The 25,006-nt window shown below is 33.1% G+C and overlaps 1 protein-coding gene across 2 annotated transcripts in view; it reads right to left on the bottom strand.

Moving 5' to 3' along the window:
* The window catches only part of Ccdc171 (coiled-coil domain containing 171), a 357,480-nt gene that overhangs the window by 166,355 nt on the left and 166,119 nt on the right, over positions 1 to 25,006 (bottom strand). For both annotated transcript variants that reach the window (XM_026398594.2, XM_077797862.1), the window contains exons 16-17: positions 23,268 to 23,772; positions 22,277 to 22,393 (exon numbers count right to left, since the gene is read on the bottom strand). In XM_026398594.2, coding sequence (XP_026254379.2) covers positions 22,277 to 22,393; positions 23,268 to 23,772 — 622 coding nt within the window. The remainder of the gene's footprint in view (positions 1 to 22,276; positions 22,394 to 23,267; positions 23,773 to 25,006) is intronic.

Below are 25,006 nucleotides of genomic sequence, written 5' to 3'. Positions count from 1 at the left end.
AAATCAATAAATGTAATTCACCACATAAACAGACTAAAGGCAAGAATCACATGATTCTCAATACAGGAAGAAAAAGCATTTACCAAAGTACAGCACCCATTTATGTTTAAAATACTAGAAAAACTATGGATTAAAGGAACTTATCTCAACATTGTAAAGGCTATATATCACAAACCCAAGGCCAACATTATTCTGAATGGAGAAACTGAAAGCATTCCCTCTACAAACAGGAACAAGACAAGAACGCCCACTTTCACAACTCATATTCAACATAGTCCTTGAAACTCTAGCCAAAGCAATAGGCAAGAGAAGGAAATTGAAGGGATACAAATAGAAAAAGAAGAGCTCAAATTATCTCTGTTTGCTGATGACATGATCCTGAATTTAGAAGACCACAAAGACTTCTAGAGCTCATAAATGATTTAGCAAAGTATCAAGTACAAGATAAACACCCATAATCAATTGCCTTGTATATTCCAATGATGAATCTGCCAAAAAAGAAATTAGGAGGAAGGAAGGAAGGAAGGAAGGAAGGAAGGAAGGAAGGAAGGAAGGAAGGAAGGAAGGAAGGAAGGAAATACTTGGGAATCAATCGAACAAAAGAGGTGAATCTTTTTCAATGAAAACTATAGAACACTAAAGAAAGAAATTGAAAAATATCTTAGAATCTTAGAAGATGGAAAGACTTTCCATGTTCTTCAATAGGCAAAATTAATATTATCAAAATACTACCAAAAGCACTAAACAGATTCAACACAATTCCCATCAAAATTCCAATGATGTTCTTCACAGAATGAAAAAAAAGCAGTTATAAAATTTGTTTGGAAAATAAAGAGGCCCATAATAACCAAAGCAATCCTTGGCAATAAAAGTAAAGCAGGAGGCATCACAAACTAGACCTCAAATCAGAGCTAGAGTAACAAAACTAGCATGGTACTGGCACTAAAAAAGTCATGAAGACCAAAGAAATAGAAGACACAGAGAAAACCCATATAAATACAGTTATCTCATACTTTAAAAAAAGGCACCAAAAACATACATTGGAGAAAAGACAGCCTCTTCAACTTTTTCAATGGTGCTAGGAAAAATGGAAATACATATGTTGTAGAATGAAATTTAACCCTTATATTTTACCCTATACAAAACTCAACTCAAAGAGCAAGAAATTAAACCAGAAACCATGGGCCTACTAGAAGAAAATGTAGGCCCAACATGCCAACATGTTGACTAAGGAACTAACTTTCTTAACAAGAGATTCACTCATACATTGCTGGTGGGACTGCAAATTGTTACAACCACTCTGGAAAGCAGTATGAAGATTCCTCAAAAACCTAGGAATGGTACCACCATTTGACCCAGCTATCCCACTCCTCATTATATATCTAAAGGATTTTAAATCAGCATACTACAGTGACACAGCCATATCAATGTTTTTAGCAGCACAATTCAAATAGGTAAGCTATGGAGCCAACCTAGGTGCCCTTCAACAGATGAACGAATAAAGAAAATGTGGTATATATACACAATAGAGTATTACTCAGCTATAAAAAAGAATGACCTTATGGAATTTGCTGGTAAATGGATAAAACTGAAGACTATCATACTAAGTAAAATAAGCCAGTCCCCAAAACTCATAGGTTTAATGTTTTCTCTGATATGTGGAAGCTAATCCAAAATAAAGGAGGGAATTTTAAAAAAAAGAATAGAAGAAAAACTGATGGAGTAGACAAAGTAGAATAAAGGGAAGGGAAGAAGGATGGGCTAGGGAAAGACAATGGATCAATCTTTCCTATGTACTTTCATTCATAGATATATAATATATATATTATATATATATGAATATACCACAGTGAGTCTCACCATCATGTACATCCACAAGATACTAATTAAAAACAAAAATCTGGATCAATACAATAGAGGGAAGGGAACAGGGAGAAAGAGTCCAGGAGGCAAAGGGGAAGTACTTGGGACTAAATTAGAACAAATTATATTTCATGCTTTTAAAATTATGTCAAAATGAATTCTATTGTCATGTACAAGTAAAAAGAATCAATAACAAGTAAAACAGAGTTCTAAATATTCATAAAAAGATTGGGAAACACTCCTTTAACAAAAAAAAAAGTAATAAATAGTGTTAACAATAATAGGTATAATAATATTAATAGTAATAATGAGTAATGTTCATAGGTCAGTAGTATGAGCAACATAAATTGTTAACTGCATTAAATTCTGGCTCACGTCTACATTTGGTAACATTTTATAATCTTTTACATCTCCATCTCCCTTGCCACAGTCCCCACATTTTGTCCTTAACATTTCTCCAATCTTTTCAATTTTCCCTGTGATCAAGGTCACATCTCACCTACATTATTGCTAGAGTCTTTCTATTCTTCTCCAGTGTTTCCCTCTTTATTCCATCCTCCACACTGTGGACAGAATGACAAATAAGATCTTGTCATACCCTCTGATTTTAAGCCTTAGTGACTCTCTTCAGATACAGGAATAAATTCAAACTTCTTAAACATAGCTAAAAAGGTCCAAAAATCTAGTTAGTCCCTGATTACTTTCCAAGGAACGTCTTTCACTATTATCTCTTATTTATATGCAACACTTTTCTAGTGACTTCAACACAACACAACCTTCAAGAATTCCTTGTGTTCAAAAGCTATGCTTGTGTCTCTAAACTACTAAAAAAAATGAGAAATGTGAACATGGAGATCAGTTTTCAAACTTTGGATCAAATCATTGCAATGTGCTTCAAAGCAGTGATCTATTAAAAAATTAAAAACTGTAAAAAAAAAAGTAAAAGTACATAAAGATTTACACTCCTGGGAAATAACAGTATGACACTGGTACTAGAAGAGATAGGAGACCCATAAAGTGAACAGAGAGACAGGCAATACATCCAAGTACTTATAACTTAATGAATGATTAATGGCATATCTTAATTAGGGAAAGGAATGACTGCTAAAATAAAAAACGTTGGCACTAGCTGGTCATATAGATGTAAAAAAGTCTAATCATTTTCTTACTATTTATACCAAAAATAATTTCAGATAAATTCAAGATTTGATGTGAAAAGTACACACTAAAATATGGGCAATAGAATCTGAAGAAAGGCCAGCCTGCAATATGGCCCTGATATCAAAACCCAACAAAGACACATCAAGAAAAGAAAACTTCAGACCAATACCCTTGATGAACATAGATGCAAAAATGCTCAACAAAATTCTGGCAAATCGCACACAAAAACATATTAAAAAGATAGCGTACCATGATCAAGTGGGATTCATCCCAGGGATTCGGGGTTGGTTCAACATATGGAAATCAATAAACATAATACATTATATTAATAGACTTAAAAATAAGACTCATGATCATCTCAATAGATGCAGAAAAAGCATTTGACTAAACACAGCACACCTTCATGTTCAAAACACTAGAAAAACTAGGGATAGTAGAAACATACCTCAACATTGTAAAAGCTATATATGCTAAACCCAAGGCCAGCAATATTTTAAATGGAGAAAAAAATGAAAGTATTTCCACTAAAAACTGGAAGACAAGGATGTCCTCTTTCACCATTTTTTTCCAGCTTCCAATTTTTTTTAAATATTTTGGGTAGTAGAGAGAGGATGGAACCTAGGACCTCACACATTCAAGTCAAGTGGTCTACTACTGAGCTAAACCCCCAGATCCCCTTCCTGTCTCATATGCTATAGTTTTATGTATTACATCACCATAGAATTTTTTAATGTTTTTTAGTTGCAGATGGACACAATACCTTTATTTTGTTTATTTAGTTGTAAGTGGTGCTGGGGATCGAACCCAGGGACTTACACATGCTAGGCAAGCGCTCTACCACTGAGCCACAACCCCAGCCCTCACCATTTTTATTCAACATCATCCTTGAAACTCCAGCCAGAGCAATTAGACAAAAGAAAGAAATGAAAGGGATACAAATCCATAAAGAAGAACTCAAACTATCACTATTTGCTGATGAAATGATTCTATATCTAGAAAATTTAAAAAAATCCATCAGAAAATTTCTAGAACAAATAAATTCAGCAAAGTATGAGGATATAAAATCAACACCCATAAATCAAACACATTCCTATACATCTTCGATGAATCCACTGAAAGAGAAATTAGGAAAACTACTCCATTCACAATAGCCTCAAAAAAATGAAATAAAATCCCTTAGGAATCAATCAAGAGGTGAAAAACCTCTACAATGAAAACTACAGAACACTAAACAAAAAGACTGAAGAAAACCTTAGAAGATGGAAAGATCTCCCATGCTCCTGGATAGGCAAAATTAATATTGTCAAAATGGATATACTACCAAAAGCATTATACATATTTAATGTAATTCCTATTAAAATCCCAATGACATTCTTTATAGAAATAGAAAAGGCAATCATGAAATTTATTTGAAAAAATAAGAGACCCAGGATAGCTAAAATAATCCTTAGCAAGAAAAGTGAAGCAGGAGGCATCATAATACCAGACCTTAAACTATACTATAGAGCTATAGTAACAAAAACGGCGCAGTATAGGCACCAAAACAGACTTGTAGACCAATGGCACAGAATAGAGGACACAAAGACAAACCCACATAAATATGGTTATCTCATACTAGACAAGGGTGCCAAAAATATTCACTGTAGAAAAGATAGCCTATTCAACAAATGGCGCTGGCAAAACTGGAAATCCATATGTAGCAAAATGAAATTAAACCTCTCTCTCTCACCCTGCACAAAAATCAACTCAAAGTGGATCAAAGACATACGCACTGGAACAGAGACCCTGCACTTAATAGAAGAAAAAATGGGCCCAAATCTTCAGCACATCGGCCTAGGATCTGGCTCCCTTAACAAGACTCCTAAAGTGCAAGAAGTAAAATCAAGAATCAATAAATGGGATATATTCAAATTAAAAAGCTTCTCCCCAGCAAAGGAAACAATTAATATCATGAAGAGAGAGCCTACACATTGGGAGAAAATCTTTACCACATCCACCTCTGATAAAGCATTAATTTCTAGATTATAAAAAGCACTCAAAAACCTTAACACCAAAAAAAAAAAAAACACAAATAACCCAATCAATAAATGGGCTAAGGAACTGAACAGACACTTCACAGAAGAAGAAATATAATTAATCAACAAATATATGAAAAAAGTGTTCAACATCTCTAGCAATTAGAGAAATGCAAATCAAAACTACTCTAAGATTTCATCTCACTCTTGTCAGAATGGCAATGATCAAGAATATAGGCAACAATAAATATTGGCAAGGATGTGGTGAAAAAGGCACACTCATAATTGCTTCTGAGACTGTAAATTGGTGTAACCACTATGGAAAGCAGTATGGAGATTCCTCAGAAAACTGGAAATGGAACCACCATTTGACCCAGCTATCCCACTCCTTGGTTTATACCCAAAGGACTTAAAATCAACATACTATAGTGACACAGCCACATCAATGTTTATAGCAGCTCAATTTACAACAGCTAGACTATGGAACCAACCTAGGTGACCCTGAATAGATGAATGGATAAAGAAAATGTGGTATATATACTCAATGGAATATTATTCAGCTTTAAAGAAGAGTGAAATTATGGCATTTGCAGGTAAATGGTTGGAGTTAGAGAATATGATGCTAAGCAAAATAAGCCAATCCCACAAAACCAAAGGCCAAATGTTTTCTCTAATATGCAGATACTAATTCACAATAAGGTGGGAGGCACTAGGGAGAATAGTGTTACCTTAGATTATGTAGAGAGAAGTGATAGGAGGGGAGGAGAGGGGATGTGGGATAGGAAAGATAGTAGAATGAAACAGACATTATTACTGTATATGTATATGTGACTACATGACAAATATGATTCTGCAACATGTACACTCAGAAAAATGAGAAATTATATACCATCTATGTATAATATATCGAAGTGCATAAATGCATTCTACTGTCATGTATAACTAATTAAAATTATAAAAAAATAAAAATTATTAAAAAATAAATATAAGCAATATACTTATCTACTTCATTTCTAATATATACAAATATTATTTGTATCTTGTCACTTTCTTTTAAATCAATTTTGAATGACTTTCATATATATCCTTTTAAAATAAAGATATTCAACCAGGAGGAATTAAATCACAACCAATACAACTGTATTAGGTTAATATAAAAAAGTGGCAAATTAGTATCATGTATAACTAATTAAAACAAATTTAAAATTTAAAAAAAAAGGAATGGCCAGCCTGCCAGGTACAATGGTGAACTCCTATAATCCCAGTGGTTCAGGAGGCTGAGGCAGGAGGATGTTGAGTTCAAAGCCAGCCTCAGCAACTTAGGGAGGCCCTAAGCAACTCAGTGAGACCCTGTCTCTAAATAAAATACAAAATAGGGCTGGGGATGTAGCTCAGTAGTTAAATTCCCCTGAGTTCAATCTTTGGCACAAAAAAAATGAAAAAAAGTAGCTCTTCTATAGTACATCTCCATAAAAAATCATAAGTAGATAATTAATAATTTTAACTATATAAAATGCCATAAAAAATTAAAATGGAAACTAGAAAAACTATCTGTGTTATAAATGGCAAAATGACAATATAAATGACTATATGATAAGCTTTTATTCTTTATAATTCTACAAGAAACAAATATATACATATCTAAATAAAAAACATGATGGTATAATTTGTAAAAGAATATGAATGAACTGAAAACAAATGAAAAGATATGCAACCTAATAATAAAATCATAGAAATAAGTAATAATATGGTGTCTTTTGCCTTTCACATTAGTCAAGATGAAAAGACTATCAAAACTTTGTCTGCCAAATGTGTTATAGGAAATCCAGAACTCTCAGTAAGTATTGTTCATATGTAGTATAAAGCAACTTTTATGAAAGAAAATATTTTGCTAAATGTAAAATATATAATCCCATTTCTTAAGAATTGAGTCAAGAAAATAATTGCACAGGTCAAACTTGTTTATGAATAAATATATTAACTATAGCATAGTTTACTATGGTATTGTTTAAAATAGTGAAAAATAAGAAACATCAGTATCAACAGATTTTCTGAGTAAATTATAGTACATATGCAGTGCAATATCTTAATTATATACAATTAATGATATAGATTTACATTATTGACATGGAAAGACATTCATTATCCATTAACTAAGGGGGAAAAAAACTACAATGACACATGATGGCATGTAGATTTTGTGTGTTTGTGTGCATATGTTTGCACACAGGTATGGAATATTTGTAGAAATCATCCAAATGTTAAGAATGAATAAGGATAACTCTAGTGATTTTCATTTCTTCTGTGCAGATTTCGGTACTATAGGACGGATTTACACTAAGCACAAGCACTTTTATAGAAATAATAAAACTATTTCCAAAAGTTCTACATAAACCAAGGGCAGAGGCACAGGCCTGTAATCTCATGACTCAGAAGGCTGAGGCAGAAAGATCCTAAGATCTTTGCCAGACTGGACAACTTAGCAAGACCTTGTCTCAAAATAAAAAGTGTTAGAATTGTAATTCAGTGGTAGAGTGCCCTGGGTTAATTCCCCAGTACCACCAAAAAATAATAATAATATTGAGTTAAATTAAATTAAAATTAAGTAAAGCACTATGTAGTGCCTTCTTCATTAATTCATTAAACGGGTAACTATTGAGTATCTCATATATATGGAAAGACACTGTGTTGAGCAATGGGGACAGGGGACCCATAACACTGATTAAGACTCAGTAATTGGGGCTGGGGTTGTAGCTCAGTGGTACAGTGCTTGCCTAGCACTTCTGAGTTCCATCCATAGTACCACATAAAAATAAATAAAATAAAGCTATTGTGTCCATCTACAACTAAAAAAAAAAATTTTAAAGACTCAATAGTTCTTGTTTCTATCAGACAATTTATAGGTATAAGTATCTAAATAGGGCCATCCAAAATCATATCTTAACAACTAATATTTGGGGTAATAAAGAAAGCAGAGGTCTTAATCATTTCTGAGCTGTGGGCACCTCTCATACTCTAGTAGAATCTAGCCTTCCCTTCTCAAAATAATCATTCTAAAGCCATGAATCAAAATATGTGGAATTCAAATGAAACAAATGTTACTAAAATATGGCTATCAAAATATTTTATATTTGATTATTAATCCTTTAAATATAAGATAATATATAAAAGATAAATATAAATATATATAAATATATAAAGGTTGATTTTTAAAAGACATAGCACAGTGATTGTTGTTGCTTAGATAAACTAAGAATGCTAAACCTATGGAGTGGTCTTCCATAGGCATCATATACATCATGTTGGACATCAGATAATTTCTCATTTTTTAATATTGAAAAATGATAAAAATCCTGATTTACACTCACATACTACTACAAATATAATTAAAACTTCCACAGTTCACTTTATAAAGTTGTAAGCTTCTCTCAAAAAATAACAGAATTCTCCAATACTTTTAAATTCAAAACCTATTGTACTTAAGTTTTTTTTTTTTAAAGAGAGAGAGAGAGAGAGAGAGAGAGAGAGAGAGAGAGAGAATTTTTAATATTTATTTTTTAGTTCTCGGCGGACACAACATCTTTGTTGGTATGTGGTGCTGAGGATCGAACCCGGGCCGCACGCATGCCAGGCGAGCGCGCTACCGCTTGAGCCACATCCCCAGCCCCTGTACTTAAGTTTTTTATCCTAAAGTCTATGAATTCATCTTTGCCTAGGTGAAAATATTCAATACAATTTGTAATGGAAAAAAAAAGATTGTGAATATATGGTTCAAATTTGATACTATAAAGGTAAAAGTAATTACAGTAACTCTTTTAAATTAGTTCCGAATTATTTCCAGGTGCCTATAGGTTGCTCTTTCAAGGAAAATAACAGAGAATCATGTTTTTATGGAATGCTAGAAAGCAACAGACAGAAAAAAACATATAACCTTCCTTTGACAATTGAACAACTACTAGGTGCAGATTTGTCCTTTAACTTGGCTCACTATACTGTACCAGCATTCATCTGCATATGAGAACATAATAATAACTTGCAGTGTATGTGGTGGGTCTCATGCTGATTAATAAAGGTTAATTTAAACACTGAGCTGCAATTGTTGTATGATATAAAATATCTGTGGTTTCCATGAGTAATATCACTCTGTTGATAATACTATCATGGTCTGTCATCACCATTCACAATTGAAGGAAATGCCAAAGTTGAGTTAGTGTTTTGCAAAATAAGAAACAATTTTTTTTCCATCCAAGAGTCCACAGACTGTCCTTCCCTTCCTGAATTCCGTCCGTGGACTCCTTTGAGAAGGGTTCTATGAACCCCTCCAGTTGGGAAACACCTTGTCTAAGGAATATAACTACCCAATCATAGGTCCATATTTCTGAGCCTCTGCCTCTATGTCAAATTTAATAAAAAGAAAATCACATACCTGGGCTAGTTTAGTCAAAGAACTACAAATACAGTATCATGCTCTCAGATTTTACCGAAGATCAATGTGAGCAACACAATGTGAGCAAAACTTCTTCATCTTCTATGAAGTTGCTTTTAAAGATAGAAACTATGATGTTTTAATATTTCCAATATGATAATCCATATAATAATTTCCTCTTCAAGTTTAGTAGCAGGAAAAAAGTTTGTTCCATGTTTGGAGACATATAAGGTATCTCACATCTAGAAAAATGAGCAGTTCAGTTTGGCAGAGTTGTGGGTTTACTATTGAGAGTACTGATAAGTGAGACTGTAGAAACATGAGAATCACATCATGAGTCTTATATACCTAGCTGGACAGTTAATTCATACAGTAAGGAACAGGGAATATTACTGATACTGAAGACAAAGATAAGCAACAGACCATGGCACTGCTTAAATGCATTAACTAATTCAACCCTTACCAAACCTAATGAGATGTAACTGTAGTCATTTAAAAGTGTGAGAGAAGCAATTAAAAATTGTGTATATTCCTTTGTATTAAAGTACACATAAAACAACTTGATATAAATATTAAATATTAATCATCTTCTTAAATAGGGAAACTAAATGAAATTTAAATTAACTTCCTCATATTCTTCAATGCTTTATAAAGCTCCAAATTACTTCTTTGCAGAAACAGAGAGAAGAGTGAAGGAAGGAATAAAAGGAAGTTGCATCTAAGAGTGGATGCCTATTAGTAGGCTAAAAAGTAACACACACATACACACACGCACACACAGAAAAAAAAAAAACAGAGGTAAGACAAAAGCAAAAGGACTGAGACAGAAAGCAGACCAATAGAAATGTAAAATACAGAGAGTAAGAGTAAGAATATAAAGTTATAGCAACTCTTAAGTTTTTATTTTTGGTACTATTTAGTGGATGATCATGCCAATTACAAAAAGCATTTTCAAGGGGAAGCTTTAGAATTAAAAAGAGGAGTAAAATTTTTTCATTATTTTTTATTGGTTGTTCAAAACATTACAAAGCTCTTGACATATCATATTTCATGCATTAGATTCAAGTGGGTTATGAACTCCCATTTTTACCCCAAATACAGATTGCAGAATCACATCGGTTACACATCCACATTTTTACATAATGCCATATTAGTGACTGTTATATTCTGCTACCTTTCCTATCCTCAACTATCTCCCCTTTCCTACCCTCCCATCTTCTCTCTCTACCCCATCTACTGTAATTCATTTCTCTCCTTGTTTATTTTCCCATTCCCCTCACAACCTCTTACATGTAATTTTGTATAACAATGAGGGTCTCCTTCCATTTCCATGCAATTTCCCTTCTCTCTCGCTTTCCCTCCCACCTCTCGTCCCTGTTTAATGTTAATCTTTTCCTCATGCTCTTCCTCCCTGCTCTGTTCTTAGTTGCTCTCCTTCTATCAAAGAAGACATTTGGCCTTTGTTTTTTAGGGATTGGCTAGCTTCACTTAGCATAATCTGCTCTAATGCCATCCATTTCCCTGCAAATGTGGCATTTATACACAATGGAGTATTACGCAGCACTAAAAAATGACAAAATCATGGCATTTGCAGGAGTAAAATTTTGAACAAGCTGAATTTGAGGTCTTTTTAGGATGTCCATAGTCAACTAGGTACACAGGCTTTAAGTTTAAGGCAGAGAGCTGGGTTAAAGATAAGATATGGGAGTTATCAGTTTACAGATGGTAAATAAAACACTAGTTATACATGGATCCTCTATGGAATACAAGGAGTAAAAAGGATAGCTAAAGAAAGAATCATAGGACACACACATGTTGGAAGGACAGGCTCAAGAAGAGTCCATGAAGAACAGTATCTGAATGGAAGAGGGAGAAACAGGCATGACATCATGGAATCCAGAAAAAGAAGTGATCAACAATGTCAAATGCCAAAGCAAGAACAAGTCAGTCAGTGGTCTTCAAACTTGTTCTCTAACATACACCATTTTTTAAAGCTATTAATATTATAATAGGCAGAAGAATGGCCTCTCCAAAGAGGTCTACATCCTAATCCCTAGAACCTATGAAAATGCTATGATAGTGAGATAGAATTAAGGTTGCTAATCTGCTGTTAAAGTAGGAGATTCTTCTGTATTATGACAATAGACCCAATGTAATCATCAGAGTTCTTTAAGGCAGAAAAGGAAAGCAGAAGAGGTTGGAGAAAGATCTGATGCTATGCTGCTCAATAAGATGGGACTAAGGGCCACAAATAAGCTAAAGAATGCAGATCGCCTTTAGGTGCTAGAAAAGCAAACAGGCTCATCCCCACAGCCTCACAAAAGAACGCAGCCCTGCCAACACCTTCCTTTTAGTCCAATAAGACTTACTTCAATCTTGTGATCACCAGAACTCTAAGAATAAATCTGTGTTATTTTAAGCAAAGACTATGGAAATTTGTTACCCCAAATCTAATATGTAAGCCCTCATATATCTTTGATTGACATCTAAAAATTCTTATCATATGTTTAACTAGTTGTAAAGCATATTATTTATGGTATGTTGTAAATGTTGGTATTTTTTAAGTCATATATCCCTCCTCTAAATATAGAGAATCTAAATATTTTGAAGATTTTTCCCTTATCATCATCCATTTTTTAAAAATAAGTTCTTAAACAATCAGAAATTTTATCTCATTTGTCTTCTCCAAAATTTCATAATTCTACCCATTTTCTGTCACATAAATTACTTATTATAACACAGACCTTATACCTATCATAATTTTCTATAATTTAAATATATATATATAGGTTAAAATTGAAAATATTTTCATTTTCTGTCACTGTGAGAAGAGCTATGTGATAAAGCTGTTATTAGTTGCATACATAATTGATCTAAAAATATTTTTGATAATTAAGTACTCAAGTTCTTATAAAATAATGCATCTTTATATCTACTTATTTAAGCAACAATAGATAACTATTACTATTGGAAAAACAACATCATTTCAACTTCAATTCCCTTCCTATTTTTGTTTTATACAAGCAAATAAGTATAAGCAAATAAATATGAAAGGAGATACAACTCTAATGTCCATCAATAAGTAATGGGTAAATAAGTTTTGTTATAGCCATAGGATGAAATACTACTCAATTTTGAACAAAAAGAAACTACAGTCACAGGGAACAAAGATGAATCTCACAAACACACTAAGCAAAGAATTCGACATTAAAGAACACATACTGGATGTGTAGTAAGGAATTTGGCTTTACCTAGAGAAATGTGGACCTTTTCTCAGCTCCTGGGAGGTAATTTCTAAAACCTTGGAATTTCTGGAGCATTTGGGGTGTCTTTATTATTCATGGAAGGTGTCTCAAAGGCCACACCAAATAGTGTAAACTAGTGAGATGACTAATGCTGGACATCTGATAGTTTATGCTCATGCGATGACATAGGATAGGAGCTGGTCATTCCAAAAAGACCAATCATATGACTAGAAGGTTGGGTACTTGAACCATATATCAACTCAACCTTCAGAGAGGAAAAGGGAGTTGAAGTTGAATTTCAACAATGCAACCCATGATCTAATCGATTATCACTACATAATGAAGCTTCAATTAAAAATTTCTGGACACTGAAGCACCAAAGAGCTTTCTGGTTTGATAATAACTTCATGTGTATTATCATATATCACAGCAACTCTTCCAGTCAACAATAGAAGACTCATAATTGGAGCCCTCCCAGTCTTTACCCAAGCATCTCTTCTTTGGACTGTTTTTTTTTTTATTTGTTCCCTTTTGCTATAGTAAGACTATGATATAAAATATAAGTTTCCTAAGTTCTATGCATTATTCTAGCATATTATCTAACTTGATTAAGCCTATATGAATCCCCAACTTGTAGCCAGCTGGACTGAAGTGATGTGTTTCTGAAAACCCCAGAAATTGCAATAACTAAAGTAAAAGAAGTGCAGTAGGACTGTTCCCTTGACCTGTGCAGTTCGGTTAAACTCCTTTGCAGGTATAACTCCAATTTTATGAAAATTAAGAAGTTCTTGAGTAAACAAAACTGAAGAGAAAAAAATCAGTTAGATGTAATGGGTAACTGATTGTAAAACAGGTGAAGAAAATATTCTATATATTTTCTTACACTGTAACATATACATGTTTAAAATTCATCCAATTTTATAACTAAATGAGTATGTGTCATTGCATGTAAATTATATCCCCAATATATCTGATTTAAAAAGAAAAGACAGAAAAGTCCTTTGTCTATTATTGAGAATGTTGTTCATTCTATCATAATATCCCTTTTTAATTAAGAACTGCAGTCTGGGTGCTGTGGTACAGGCCTATAATCCCAGCAACTCAGAAGGCTGCCACAGGAGGATTGCAAGTTCAAGAACAGCCTCAGCAATTCAACAAGATGCTGCTAATAAATAAATAAGTAAACAACTGCTGGGGCTATAGCTCAGTGGAGCTCCTGAGTTCAATCCACAAAACTGCAACAACAACAAAAAAAAAATCATTGACAACTGAATCCTCAGACCCAAATTTGATCACATGTTTATAAGCCATCACACTTGACTTTTTCAGTGTCATTCCTGGCTTGAATTTGTTTCCAACTTTTTTTCTTAAATTTTAATGAATATTATATAGTCATGCTTTACAAGTATTATAAGCTGCCATATTTTTCTTTCTGGAAAAAGGCAGTAGCAATTTTTTTTCCTAAATATTTATGTAATATTTTGGTATAGATTTCAGGGGAAATTCTTTCTTTCTTTTTTTTATTAAAACCTGAAAAGATAACTATGTTGCTTTGTTAGATAGCATCTGAATATTCAACTTAACCTTTCTAAAAATTGGTTTCAGGCTCTTTGAAGATACCCAGAAACTACAATACATTTTGGTTTTGTACATTATTTTGTAACTGCATTAATAAATATATTCTATAAAAGATGTGACAATGAGGGGCTGGGATTGTGGCTCAGCGGTAGAGCGCTCACCTAGCACGGGCGGGACTAGGGTTTGATTCTCAGCACCACATTAAAAAAAAAAAAAAAAAGGCATTGTGTTGTGTTCATCTATTAAAAAAAAGATTCTCTCTCTCTCTCTCTCTCTCTCTCTCTCAAAAAAAAAAAGATGTGACAATGAAACTTAGAAGCAATTTCAAGGATAAATTATCCACTTAAAAATCATTCTTAAAAATTATGATAGGTAGGAGGCTGGGGTTGTAGCTCGGTAATTGAGCACTTTCCTTGCATGCCTGAGGCAGTGGGTTCGATCCTTAGCACCACATAAAATAAATAAATAAAACAACTATACTGTGTCCACTTATAACTAAAAAAAAAAAAAATTCTTTTTAAATTATGATAGGTGGCTGGGGTTGTGGCTCAGAGATAGAGCACTTGCCACGCACACATGAGGCCCTGGGTTCGATCCTCAGCACCACATAAAAATAAATTAAAAATTTAAAAAGGTCATCCTATAAAAAAATTATGATAGGCAACAAATTTAATTTAAAAAACAAAACTTGTTCATTATGAAATTCTTTCAGCTTCTCCATATGTTTGAAATGTTTTACAATGAAATGTCTGAATAAATACAAAAAACTCAAAAATCATAATAAAAGATCATATTTTTTTTAATTTAGTAAATTAAATATGGCTCTTCAATATGGAGAGTCATAGCTCAACAGCAAAAATAATAACTGGTCAGATTGTGCTTATTTATATTTCAGATATGAGGGTAGTTAAGTAAATAATGAAATTCTCACTTCTCCTCAAACTGCATTGTACATAAAAATCACCTAAGGATTTTGCTAAAATGCAGATTCTTATTGAGTAAGTAAGTCTGAAGTGGGGACTGAAATTACGCATTTGTAACACATTCCCAGATGACATAGATGATGTTGTAACATGGACCATGCTAGTAAGTAGCAAGGATATTTTTATTATTTTTTACGTTTCAATAAAGCCTTAAAGCTTTTAAATATTTACCAGTAATTGCCTATTAATACAAAATCCTTTCTTACTGCTTTGAACCTCCTGATTATGAAATGTCATTCTTAAACTGAACACAACATAGACTTCTGAGTTAGCTTGAATGAGTAGCTATGACCTCTAGAAAGCTGAAGTATGCAATGAAAGAAAGTTCTGAGTAGTACTTGCAAGGGTACATTTGGGTCATTTATCTTCTATATAATTAGGATTCAATTATAAAGGAAATGAGTAAAAACATGTATTAACATTCTACTTATATCCATCTACTTTTGTTCAGAGACATTTCAAAACAAACCTGCACATTTGTTTCTATCTTTAAAATTTTAGTTTAGACCACTCATATGAAAAAGTTCAGCTATTCAAAGGGTTCTTTATTCCCATAATGATTGATGTCTCAGCCCTTCTGTGGAAGTAACATTCTCCCCTGTTTGAGGTAAATGATCTCTTGCAGGCACACCATTTGGATACCTAGAAGAGGTAATTTATCTCAAGTGGGCAAACACTATAATGAAAGCAAGAAGGTTGCCACCTGTCCAGTATTTACAGTGGCAACATGGAAACTGGGGTCTTTGCCCACTGCCTATAAATACATCATCAAAGTTTAAGAAGGTAACAGAGGCAACCACCTTTAGCACTTTCTGAGCAATGAATTCAAGCTACCATTATAGAACTTCTACTTTCATGAAAAGGTGAAAAGTAATATCCTAGTTCCAAAGAGACTCAAGCACAAGAAAGAGATTAAAACAACAGACATTTATAGAACATTTACATATACAAAGGACTTGGCTAAGCAGGTTATACTTTTAACTAGGAACTTTTATTAGCCAAATTGTACAAATGGGGATATTGAGGTTTTAAAGAATTAAGTAATTCGCCAGTGTCAGGAAAATAGTAAGAAATGGAGCTCAGATTCAACTTTAAAGACTAAGTTTCTAATCAGTATTATACTGCATAGCCAACATGTTTAAATTTCTTTTCCTAGCAAATAGTATGCATATAATTCAGAATTCACACTAAATAAATGAGCACCTATTTTTTCAGCTTTAGCTAATTAAAAAAAATTCTTTCATGGCTATAAAGGACTACTCTACTACTTGTGAAAGGATAAGAACTAATTTTTAAAAAGAATTACTTGCTGAATTAATATTATTATTTTAATCTTAGAATAAAGATTATACAAGAAGCAATGCAGTTATTTATGTTTTTATTTTGCAGTTATTATTTAGCATACTCAAAAAGCTACTACTTGGTATTGCCATACATATACCACAATTTTCCTGAGGCTAAAAAAATAAAAAGCCACAGTGATGTTTACCAACATGTAGTCCTGACATTTTAAGTGGCTTAAAAGGAGAAGGGGAAAGAGGAACAAAATGAAGAAAGAAGGAAAGACAGACTGAAAGAACACATAGGAAAATATGTGTTATCAGTAACTATTTCTGAGTGATTTGAATGATAAAAAAATTTTGTTATGTCATTCTTCGGTGATTTTTTTCAAGTTCTCAGAATTAACCAGCTTTCTCTAATAATGTGGAGAAAGTAGTAAATATGGAGATAATAGGCAAGGTTTGCTTTTTAAAAACATAAATCCTCTCTATTGCAGACATTGTTGATTAATGAATATGACCCAATCACAAAACCTTTCCTTTTCTTCTGCTAATTTATAGCTAGCATCTAGGAATAACTATGTAACCCAGTTCAGGTCAAAGAAACAAAATCCTACTTGGTAAACTTTAGGGAAGGCTTTTGCCTTCCAGATATATAAAGATAAACTCAACAACCACCTGCCTTCATATTTTTAACAACTTTCTTGAAATATAATTAACTCATGATTCAGTTTATCCATCTAAAGTGTACAAATCAAAAGTTTTAGTACATTTACAGAGTTATGCAATCATCATATTACAATCAATTTTATAACATTTTATCGCCCCAAAAACTTCCATCTCCATTAGCTGTTACTTCCCATGCTGCCTTCCTAGTCTTAGACAACCACTAATTTACTTTCTGGTTTTAAATTTGTATATTCTGGACATTTCAAAACAAATGGAATCATTCAATGTACAATCTATTGTGACTAGCTTCTTTCTTTTGGATTAATGCTTCCAAGGCTCATCCATATTGTAGCACATACCACTAACTTCATTCCTTTTTATGGCCTAATAAAATTTCATCATTTGGATATCTGTCCATTCATCAGTTCAGGAACATTTGGTTTATTTTTGTTTTTTAAACTATTAAGCATATTGCTGCTATAAACATTTGTGCTCAGGTTTTTGTGTGGGTATATGTCTTCATTTCTCTTGGAAATATACGAGGATTAGAACTGTTAGCTCACATAATAAGTCCTTATTGAACATTTTAAGAAACTGCCAGACTGTTTTTCCAAAGTAGCTGCATCACTGTCACTCCCACCAATAATCTATGAATGTGTTTGCATTTTACCTTTACCTTTTTCCTTCCTGCCCAAACACAATCCTGATGCCTGAAAGTAGGGCAGACAGCTTAAAATTAGGAGGCACAAATATGAAAATGCTAAGGTTTACAGAGAGGAAAGACAGTCTAGATTCCTACATACCTCTAGACTGCCTATTACTTAAATTGGAAAAAAAAACCTACTTGATTAAGCTATTTTAAATGGAATCTTCTATTAATTAATAAAGAAGACAAAGATTAAGACACCTCCCCAAACATACAATGTCACTCTATTCAGAGGAAGGAATTTCTTTTTAATCTTTATAGAGTTAATTCACAACAAAGATTTTTTTAAAAAGTTAGAGCTATGTGTAATATGTAAAATGTCTTGACATTTTAAGATAACCAATGTATTTTCACTCGATTTACTCCAAAATTTTATGAAAATTCTTTGTTATCATTTAGTTGATGTATTAATAATGACCAACATTTTAAATACTTTTTTAATATTTATTTTTGAGTTATAGTTAAACACAATATCTTTACTTCACTTATTTATTTTTATGTGGTGCTGAGGATTGAACTCAGGCTCTCGAATGAGCTAAAACCCCAGCCCATGACCAACATTTTAACTAAACAAAGTAATAACACTGATAAACAAAGACTATTCAAAGCTCTATACAAATTAATTCAGTCTTCCAAATGACTCTATTAGATAGTTGATACTCCTGTTTTACAGATAAAGAAATTGAGGAACATATAATTTTAAAACACTTGTCCAAGGTCACATAAGCTAGCATCCAAACCAATATCCAAGGTCAGGAAAATTCCTGCTTACCCCTAAAGAATTGCCTCCCTAAAAAGCTCTAGAACAATTTTAGGATAGAAAATTAATAGCCTAAATCTGTATAAATGTGTCTGTGTGCATATGGGTGTCCATTAATGAAATAAGCTATTTTCATGGTGCAATTGTTAGTACAGGAGCAATATTGTTTCAGTAACCACTATTTGCCAGGTACTGTACAACATGTTCAATAAGCATTATTTCACTAAACATCCAGGAAGAGGACCCTATCTTCATTTACAAGTAAAAAATCTGAAACCTAGTAAGTTTAAAAAACTTGCCCAATTTCACACAACTGCTAATTACCAGAGAAGGATACAAAATCAAATATTTGTTGCTGAGAGCCATTGCCAAGTAGGAATGACGCATCGAAATTTCCTTGCCAGCGTACCCCATGTTGCTTAGAGGAAGGACTCGTGGAAATGGACTTGCCTTAGACATTTGCTGTGACATTGCATGTATGTTTGAGAAAGGTGACCCTGCTCAAGGACCAGGGTGGATCCGGTTTAGGGAGGATCCTAGTGGATTAGGGCGGATCCAGGTTTAGGGTGTATCCTGCTGGGAATAGGGAGTATCCTGCTCCTTGGGTTTAGGGCGGTTCCAGGTTTAAGGTGTACCCTGCTGGGAATAGGGCGTATCCTGCTGCCTCCTTGAGTTCTCCTGGGATTCAGAAAGTATTTGGGATTCAAAGCCTGGTGGAGTACGTGAATTTTGCGGCAGAACGTGGATTTCCCCAGAACGTGTTTGTAGAGGGCCGGTATGAGTTCGGGAATAAAGAATTGCTGTTTGAATCTACAAGGCTGTGAGTGGCTCCTGATTTTGTGCCCAGCCACACTGCGGCAATTTGTTAAAAGCTAATGCTCTTTACTCTCTCAATAATTTTTACCTAGTTAGGTTATTCATACACTTAAGTTGTAAATAACATAATTATATAAGCTATTATGGCTTTACTTACATTAATTACTCTCATTATCTACTGATAACCATTCATTTATCTTAAACTGTCTAAAAATATGTTCCCATCCTTTCTACTAAAATATCTGAAATTTCTACTGCTAGAATATACTTAAAAATGAAAACTAATGACCTGGAAAATATATAAGTCCTTCATCATGTTTGACCAATTATTCTATAATCCCAAATGGTCAAGTAAGGTCCACACTGATAGTATTTGTACTGGTTCAATAATACTCAGATAATACCTGTCCAGACCATGTTCTTTCCAATATTCCTTAGGACTCTGATACTATCATCAATTATTCCTTCCCTCTGAGTGACAATCACTTCTCCCCTTAAGTAGTGCTTCTTAGCCAACAAACATTTTAAAATCTTTCCTAAAAATAAGTTTCCCTGAACTTGCTATATCCTCAAGCCATTAGAGGCACAACTACAAAGCATCTCTGTTCCTGGAGGCAGGCAAGCACTTAAAGACTTAAAGACACCATTCTTACTCCATCTTCTACTTGATAGGTCTTACCTATACATATTGGGCTTAATAATTACAGTGCCAAGATCTTTAACTTTAAAAATATTTCAAGGAACCATTTTTGAAATGTATTCAGGAGGAATTACTACCTAATTTTATAAAAACTTCTACAATCTGATAATGAGCTAATGATATACTCCCCACTCCAATAGGGATATTATAAAAATATCCTTTGTTATTCATTATCTATAACCTAAGCCTGCTAAGCATGAATTTCCAGTCTGATCAGACCCAGCTAAATCACTTGTTTCTTCCTGAAGACCCCCCCATACTCATAACCCACACTAAGCTGCACCTCATACAGATTCTTACAACATTTAAAGCCTGCACTTCCTATCCCAGCCTTAATTATATTCTGCCTGAAGTTACGAATAAGTTGTCATTTTTGTTTCATAATCATTTGTATATTTTCTAGAGGGACTAAACAATTCACATATTTTTCATTTATCTCCTAAAGTATATATAGGACAGTAAAAAGAAAAAAATACATCAAGTAAATTAATAATATAAAGAAGATTATAGCTTTAAAAAACAATCTGCTTTTGAGTATCTACATATGTATAAAATATAGCTAATACAAACCATTTGGTTATTAAGCTAAACCCCAAACTATTAAATCCTTTCAAGAATGCTAGTGTTGGGCTAGAGTTGTGGCTCAATGGTAGAGCACTTGCCTAGCATGTGTAAGGCACTGGGTTTGATCCTCAAAACCACATAAAAATAAATAAAAGGTATTGTGTCCATCTACAACTAAAAATAAAAAAATGCTAGTGTTTTGCCTTGAACTTGTAATACAATATATAAATTCTTAAAATAATTTAGATATTTATTTCAGACCTCAAACCCAGTATATTAAGGTTTTGACAATACATTAAATGTGCACATGGCTTACCAACATCAATGGCCACACTTAAAAATAATCTGTGAGTCATAAGTTTCCTACTAGAAGAACCTAGTTTCAGATACTTGAAATCACAATGAGTGCCAGAACCAGGATCCCTATCCAGCAGTCCAGCTCCAGAATCCACATTTTTTATTTTATTTTTTTCAAGTATTAGGATTGAACCCAAGGACTTGCACATGCTAGGCAAGAGCTCTACCACTGAATTACATCCCTGTCCCTTAAAATCACAATGAATAATTCATATTTACATAGTATTGTCTCAAGTATTAAATTATACCCCACATTGTCATTTAGTTGATGCTTACACATTTCATTAAGCAGAAAAGTCTTAAACAAGATTACATTATTTTTTACTACTAATGAATCTGAAATTATCTTAATTAGTCCAATGACACAGCTTAACCCATAACTGTATGTCAACATTACTTCCATCACAGAGAAACTAGTTTTCATCAAACCTTTCATGCAAACATATCATAAAATCTGAGTCATGAAAAAATAAACTTGAATTTTAGACCTTTGGGAATCACTGATTATTGGTTCTATGCCTGGAAGAAAGGCACAGACTATTCCAAATAACTCTCTCTAAAATAAATTAGACAAAATTAAAAACTCACCAAATGAGATAGAAAATTTTTCTACTGGCTCAATTACTATTCAAGCTTCTTAAATTTACAGAAGTAGAAAAGAATAAAGGCCAAAACAATTTAAAGAAAACTGCTGTATTATTTAACTAAAAAAATCAAAAGCCAGATCACAAAGGGAAAAAAAATGAGGTAGATATATTTGTCAAAAAATGTCACTTAATTTCCTACATAAATAAAGACAAAATTAACCATTTAAATTTACATTAATTTAGGGCTGGGGTTGTAGTGCAGTGTTAGAGTGCTCACCTAGCATGCATGGGACACTGGGTTCAATACTCAGCACCACATAAAAATAAAATAAAGATATCGTGTCCACCTAAAACTCAGAAATAAATTTTTAAAAAATTTTAAATAAATTTACATTAATTTATTATAGCATTACATATGGATTTAACAATCTCTCTGTTACTGAATAAAAGAAAGATAAAAACCAATATATTTTCTTCCTACATAGTTTACTAGACATTGTACCAAAAAAATTTCTGGACATTTGCTTTTAAGTACATTTGCAAGGACATAAAAGAGGAAATCATACCTGTTTTACTAATGACTTCTTGTAACTCTGCCATAGAACTGATTATTGCAGCAAGAAGGTCAGCACTGGTAAGCCAACTGAGCGCTTGTAAACAACGAAACTGTTCCCTTTGATGTTCTACAAAAATAGATAATATTCATTATGAAATGCTCCAAAAGTTTTACTGAAACCCATATTTTAAATTCATGGCAGTGTTCAGTTATTTAAGACAAATGAAACTGCACACAAAACACTGCTTAGTGCAGAAGAAAAATCTACAAGATATGTTAGATTTGATTGACCTAATTTACTGTTTTATAGATAACTGTTAACTGAAACCAAAAAGAAATTTTCTTTAATTGTAATATATTATTTAGTAGCCTACTTTTTAAAAAAGTTAATATAGAGTGCTTCCTCAGAATAGTCCAGCGTTCAAATATCTATTAGCTAGAATATTTTACATTTGTGTCATTTTCACACAACTCAATAATTTTTTTAACTCTTATCATTTTATATTAACTCATAGAAAGTAAAAGTAAAGGAAATTAATTTTAAATCAAGTTTGTTTTAGATTGTCTTAATTTAAAAAGCACTGTAAAAATCCTTTACTGCAAAAAAAAAAGATTCAAACATAATAAAGCTGGACAGTGTAAAAATTAAATTTTAATCAGTTTATAACAAAAAATGTATTTAGATAAAATGTACAATTATCCATACACCACATATGTACCTATATGGATTCAGTTCTGTTTCATGATTTGATATATTACATGATTTTTTTTAGTATTTATTTTTTAGTTGTAGTTGAACACAGTACCTTCATTTTATTTATTTATTTTTATGTGGTGCTGAGGATCAAACCCAGCGCCTCGCAAGTGCTATGTGAGCGGTCTACCTCTGAGCCACAACCCCAGCCCAACATGATTTTTAAAGATTTTGTATGAGAGCCAACTACATTCTCAATTACTTCATTTATATGCAACTTAGATTTGAAAAACACAAATTATCTTACTTGAAAATTTATGCTTGTCTTTGGGCTCTCCTGTGCACACTAAAATGCCTATACCTTCTTTGAAACTTTCCATCCATGTAAAAAGAGAAGCACATGACTGGCCCAAAATCTTGAGTCTGTTTGCTGCCAAAATTGCAATGACACCTTTCCGGAATATACGTATCAATCCTTTGAATGGTTTTTTCTTCATCTTCACTTCCTCTTGCTTCTTTTCCTCTACCGTTGATAATGCTTGGGCTAGCGTTCTAATTTCCAATTTGAACAATTCAAAGGTGTTGACCTGCTCCTGGAGAAAATCTCTCTGTGTAGATAAAGCACAGGATCTGCTATAAAGGGGATATAATGCCCCAGCCATCAATGCACAGGCTGCCAGCAAGGATGATTGATCCCTTTGAGTCTTTGATAACATGTTTTTGAAGTGTGAATTTTCAATAGCCAACTGTTCATGGGACTTCTCAATATGGTTCAATTTTTCCATATTTTTTTCAGCAATTTCTTGAAATTTCTAGAAAAGAAGTTAAATATTTGATCATGAAACAAATGAGCATTTTACTAATTTTTCTTTATACAAAGAAAATAATCTACTTCTTTCCCTTCAAAAGATTCAACTTTTAAAATATTCAAAAAATATATAAGGTATAGGTCAAAATGTGCACACTGATCTCTAAATCCTCTAACACAGAAGCTTTACAAAAAGTACCACACATAAACTTAAGAGTACATCTTGACTTTCCTGTACATTTGTACATAAATACATATATTTAGAAAAAGAACGTGTACTTTTTCTGCATTAATTTCTTCCTTCTATTCTTAAGTAACTTATTTCCCACTTTAAAACAGAAATTATGCTGTCAATAGAGGCTTTCCTATATTTAAAGACATTAACTTTTGCCAAAATGAAAAAGGGTTAAATCAATGATGCAAGAAATGTCATTTGACCGTCTACCACTTAATGATGAGAAGGGGTTGACTTGGAGCACTCTTATTTCAGTTTCTTTTTTCTTATCTCTCCAAGACAGAAGGCTGGATACAGAGCAGCTCCAGTGGTGGAGCTTCACAATACTGATTGTGAAGCTGGCCCTCAGCAGCTTTCTAATCATTTTTGTCTAAAGTTTTTACAATTCAAATTTTAACTTTAAAAAAATAAAACTTTAACTGTAAAAACCATATTTTTTTTCAGACATAATCCCCTTATAATTAATGAAACGGAGTTTGACACTATTTACAATCATATCAACATTCACAACCATATCACAAGTATCATAAGCATAAGGGCACACTATAATTACAAAATGTCCTTTCATACTTTCCAAATAATTGTTTACTTTAGCTATTAAGGTCAGTTACCATAGCCCAACTTGTTCTTAACAAGAATTTTTATGTCCATTCAACCAAAGAGTCTCTTACACCATTCTGGGCCCATTTGTTTGCAGATAGGAGTAGAAACTGTAACCAGTTTCTTCATATCATGCATGTTCACATGATGTCCAATTTCTTTAAGATAAATGGAGTGTTAAGGTTGGGCGAGCTAGAATGAGTCAACCTCACATGCAGGGGCACCACCATGTGCGTTGGGTATCCCCATTCAGACCTGCAGTGGCTAGACTACTGTCGCCCTCTTGCTCCTGGTGACTGCTCAGCCCAGCTTAGCTCCCTAAGGCCTCACAACAGCCTGGGGAAATAGAGGTGGCTGGGCCATGTCAGCAAAGTGGTCTCATGGTTACAGACAGGAGGACACT

This window comes from Urocitellus parryii, chromosome 4 (assembly GCF_045843805.1).
Source record: "Urocitellus parryii isolate mUroPar1 chromosome 4, mUroPar1.hap1, whole genome shotgun sequence".
Lineage (NCBI taxonomy): Eukaryota > Metazoa > Chordata > Mammalia > Rodentia > Sciuridae > Urocitellus > Urocitellus parryii.
Note: the sequence above shows the minus strand (reverse complement) of the source record. Positions and strands in the feature narration are given on the sequence as shown.